Here is a 5000-nt window from a genome sequence, read left to right as displayed (position 1 = left end):
TGGCCTAATTGCAGGTGAATCAGGACGTCCAGGATTACCAGGAATACCAGGATCCTACACCATCCAAATACCACATCGCGTACAGAAGAGAGATTCAGGTACTGAAATATATATTTAAAACACGCATGTATTCTATGTGTGTGTAGAGTATATATATATATATATATATATATATATACATATATACATACATGTGTGTATATATATATATATATATATATATATATATATACACAGTATATGTGTGTGTATATATATGTGTATATATATATACATATATAGGTGTATATATATATATATGTATATACATACGTATATGTGTATTTGTATATACATATATATATATATATACATATATACATACATGTGTGTGTATATATATATATATATATATATATATACAGTATATGTGTGTGTATATATATGTGTATATATATATACATATATAGGTGTATATATATATATATATGTATATACATACGTATATGTGTATTTGTATATACATATATATATATATATACATATATACATACATGTGTGTATATATATATATATATATATATATATACAGTATATGTGTGTATATATATATATACATATATAGGTGTATATATATATATATGTATATATATACACGTATATGTGTATTTGTATATACATATATATGTATTTATGTGTATATGTATGTATGTATACACTATATATATGTGTATATATATATGTATATATGTGTATATATATATGTATATACATACACTATATATATATGTATATGTATGTATATATATATATATATATATATATATAATATGTGTGTGCATATGAATATATATATATATATATATATGTATGTATATATATATACATACACATGTATGTATATATATATATATGTATGTATATATGTATGTATACATATATACTTATACATATATATATGTAATTGTATATATGTAGTATGTATATACATACGTGTATACAGTATATTTGGGTATATATATTTATATATACGTTTAAATATATATTTATATATAGATATATGTATATATATATGTATATGTGTGTGCATATGAATATATATATATATGTATGTATATATATACATACACATGTATGTATATATATATGTATGTATACATATATACTTATACATATATATGTAATTGTATATATGTAGTATGTATATACATACGTGTATACAGTATATGTGGGTATATATATTTATGTATATATATTTATATATGTTTATATATTTATATATATAGATATACATATTTATGTATATATCTATATTTATTAATATATATGTATATGTGTATATATTTGTATATATATATACACACTATATATGTGTGTATATATATGTGTGTATATATATATATATATATATGTATATTTGTATGTATACATATATATATGGAGTATATATATTCATGTATATATAAATATATAAATGTATATATATTTATATATACGTTTAAATGTATATATACATATTTATGTATATATCTATATTTATTAATATATATACATATATTTATGTTTACATACATATATATTTATATATATCTATTCATATACATCTCTATATATATCTATACAGATATATAAATAAATAGGAATACGGCGTGGCGCAGTGGGAGAATGGCCGTGCGCGACCCGAGGGTCCGTGGTTCAATCCCCACCTAGTACCAACCTCGTCATGTCCGTTGTGTCCTGAGCAAGACACTTCACCCTTGCTCCTGATGGGTGCTGGTTAGCGCCTTGCATGGCAGCTCCCTCCATCAGTGTGTGAATGTGTGTGTGAATGGGTAAATGTGGAAGTAGTGTCAAAGCGCTTTGAGTACCTTGAAGGTAGAAAAGCGCTATACAAGTACAACCCATTTATCATTTATCATTATTTAGCTATCTATTCATATATATGTATATATCTATTTTTTTTAATACATGTAATTATATATATATATATTTATTATGGCTTGTTTTTGTCCCCTTTACAGGAAGTCAAGTGATCAGACGAGGGAAGAGCGGCGTGAGAGCCGACGGCTAAAACCTCAACAGAAGCGAAGCAAGCCAAAGAAAAAGCTTCTTGTAGAAAATGCAACTACAACAATTTAAAAAAAAAAACTGCTTTATTAATAATTCATGAGCTTGATGCTGCAGCTCAGTGTTTTAGTTTCCATCTCTGACATCAATACTGGCTTTGGCGTTTTAAAGAACATATTTTAGCTCCTTAGAAGACAAAAAAACTATTCTACTGTATTGAGGTCAATTACTGTTTGTTGTATAAAATATTTCAAAAGATTAATTAGTGCGATTGTTGACTCGAATCCAAAACATTTAAAAAAAAAAAAAAAGCCAAGCTAGTTTGAGGGATTTAGATTGTATATTTTTGTATGAGCTCACTGACTTTGTTCTTTGTCACATTTTCAAACAATAAATGATAAAAGCCTCCTTTTTACTGTATTTATTATATTTTATATACAACAAGTACATCCATTGACACTTCCACCTGCACTATTTGTCCAAAACAAAACAAAAAAGGTGTTAAAAATATATCTCTATGACGACGGTTTCGGTGTACAAGAATCCCCAAATGAAAATCCGGCAAAGTTACTGAGCATAAATTAGTCAAGTATTAAAAAAGCAATGAAGATCATTGAAATAAGCTCAAAGCATGATTGCTGCTGCATATTTGGATGCTTTTCAAGCCATGTGGCAACGACACTTACATTCCTTTTCAATAAGCACACGTCCAGGAAGTAGACCCCACCCGTCCATCCAGGACCCGTCGGTGCAACATGGAGGAATGTGCAAAAACTGAAGGACGTCTAAAGGTTTTTTTGCAGGAGGCACCGGAGAGCATCCATAACCAAACAAGAACCGCCGTCTGCAGGCTTTTCAATTCAAAACATGCTCCTCCCCCCCCCCAAAAATAAAAAAAAAAGACATTTTCTGAGAACTTAGTAGTCCTACGAGCTGTGCAGATGCGGGATGGGGTAGAACTTGGACACGCGGCTCTGGGCGGTGGGGTTAAGGCACTCCGACTCGCCGCTCATCTGGAAGAAGACCTCCTGCTCCTGCAGCTTGCGTGTGAACTCCTCCTCCAGGGCCTGCAGGGGGGCGGCACAGACAGTGAGAGGAGTCGGGCGGAGGAGAAGACCGAGGCACACCTTCTTCCTGGGTCTCAGCTTCTCTCGCCACTCTCGGATCTCCTGACCGTGCTCCTCGTCTAGTTCCTTAAGCTTCTGGGTCTCGTGCTCGATGAGGAGGTGACACTTCTCATTCTGGAACAACATGGACGATTATAGGAGTCTAGTAGACCTAAGTACTCATTAAATACCAGCATAATGACATTAAATACAGTAGTGTAGTAGACCTAAGTATTCATCAAGTACCACCATAATGCATACTTGCCAACCCTCCCGAATTTTCCGGGAGACTCCCGAAATTCAGCGCCTCTCCCGAAAACCTCCCGGGACAAATATTCTCCCGAAAATCTCCCGATTTTCAGCCGGAGCTGGAAGCCACGCCCCCTCCAGCTCCAGCCTTTTTTTCATGACGGGAGGACAACAGGGTGACAAGAACTAAATCATCCAGACTAGAGATGAATTGTATTATTATGTTTATCTTACCTAAAAATAAATATATTTATTAATAAAAAAATAAAAAATAAAAATAAAAATACATGTTTACTATATTTTGCTAAAAACATCAAAATTAATTGTATTTTTATTTGTATTTTTTCTCTGACTCCTTATTACATCCAGCCATAGAATTACACATTAAAATAAACATATTTGAAATAATTGATTTCAAATGATCATAATAATTCATTTAAAATGACCATATTTAAATATTAAAATAATTGCTTGTTTATCAACAACTTTAGCATTTTATTCATTACATTTTGAAACTCTCAGAAGTCAAGTTATGTTATATTCCTTAAGATTTATTTATGCAAGTTTGAAGTATCAATTATCTAAACACAGTTTTGTTTGCATATTTTCAGGATGTAGATATATATATATATATATATATATATATATATATATATATATATATTAGAGATGCGCGGTTTGCGGACACAACCGTGGAGTCCGCGGATTATCCGCGGATCGGGCGGATGAAATAAAAAAAAAAAAAGATTTTATCCGCTCGCGGGTCGGGTCGGGTGGATTAATTAGATATATATATTTTTTTATTTTTTTTGCGGGTGGCAGTTAAACCAATTGGTAAATATATATACATAGTTAAATGTTGTTACCCACATACGAAAAACGAGCAGGCACCTGCAGCATATGCCACAACAGAAGAAAAAAAAAAAAAGAGATGGACACTTTTACGGAGCGGAGAAGGCCCCCGACGCCTTGCCGGGGTCCGGGACCGAGGCCCCTTCCCCCGAGAGGGCCCCACCGGGAGCCGTAGCTGAGGCGATCAGCGAGAAGGGCCCGACGCACGTCCAGGGTCACCACCGCGCCCACCGCACCGACACCCCGCCTCGTCCGCCTTCGCCGCGGCCGGCGTCACGCGCAGCAGGTAAGCAGCTTACCTGCCCGCCACCCCCGTGGCCGGGGGCTCGTAACATGGGTCACTCCGCGCGCTCCGCCCGCGCAGCTTACCTGCCCGCCACCCCTGTTGCCGGGGGCGCGTAACAGGGGTCACTCCGCGCGCCTCACGAAAGGGGTGGGGCTCACCCTGGTTGATATAGACAGCAGGACGGTGGCCATGGAAGTTGGAACCCGCTAAGGAGTGTGTAACAACCCACCTGCTGAATCAACTAGCCCTGAAAATGGATGGCGCTGGAGCGTGGGCCCATACCCGGCCGTCGCCGGCAGCGAGACGCGCTTGGAGGTACGCTCAGCGCGGCTCCCATATGATTGCGCACTGGTGTGCGTCTGGGTCGTGACAGCGTGGCACGTGCAAGTCTGTGCTCCATTGGATCAGTCTCCTTTCTTTAACAGGCAAAAGCTTTATAACCTCACCATACCTGCCAACTT

At 35.3% G+C, this 5000-nt stretch overlaps 2 protein-coding genes across 7 annotated transcripts in view; one reads left to right on the top strand and one right to left on the bottom strand.

Moving 5' to 3' along the window:
* col17a1b (collagen, type XVII, alpha 1b) overlaps positions 1–2454 on the top strand; it is a 106797-nt gene extending 104343 nt beyond the window's left edge. For all 4 annotated transcript variants that reach the window (XM_061968357.1, XM_061968367.1, XM_061968348.1 and 1 more), the window contains 2 exons: positions 15–98; positions 2001–2454. In XM_061968357.1, coding sequence (XP_061824341.1) covers positions 15–98; positions 2001–2050 — 134 coding nt within the window. In that variant the 3' untranslated portion in view covers positions 2051–2454. The remainder of the gene's footprint in view (positions 1–14; positions 99–2000) is intronic.
* The window catches only part of slka (STE20-like kinase a), a 107880-nt gene continuing 104993 nt past the window's right edge, over positions 2114–5000 (bottom strand). For all 3 annotated transcript variants that reach the window (XM_061968388.1, XM_061968398.1, XM_061968406.1), the window contains 2 exons: positions 3174–3287; positions 2114–3113 (listed from right to left, as the gene is read on the bottom strand). In XM_061968388.1, coding sequence (XP_061824372.1) covers positions 2973–3113; positions 3174–3287 — 255 coding nt within the window. In that variant the 3' untranslated portion in view covers positions 2114–2972. The remainder of the gene's footprint in view (positions 3114–3173; positions 3288–5000) is intronic.

Source organism: Nerophis lumbriciformis, linkage group LG02 (assembly GCF_033978685.3).
Source record: "Nerophis lumbriciformis linkage group LG02, RoL_Nlum_v2.1, whole genome shotgun sequence".
Lineage (NCBI taxonomy): Eukaryota > Metazoa > Chordata > Actinopteri > Syngnathiformes > Syngnathidae > Nerophis > Nerophis lumbriciformis.
This window is presented reverse-complemented; position numbering and strand designations above follow the sequence as displayed.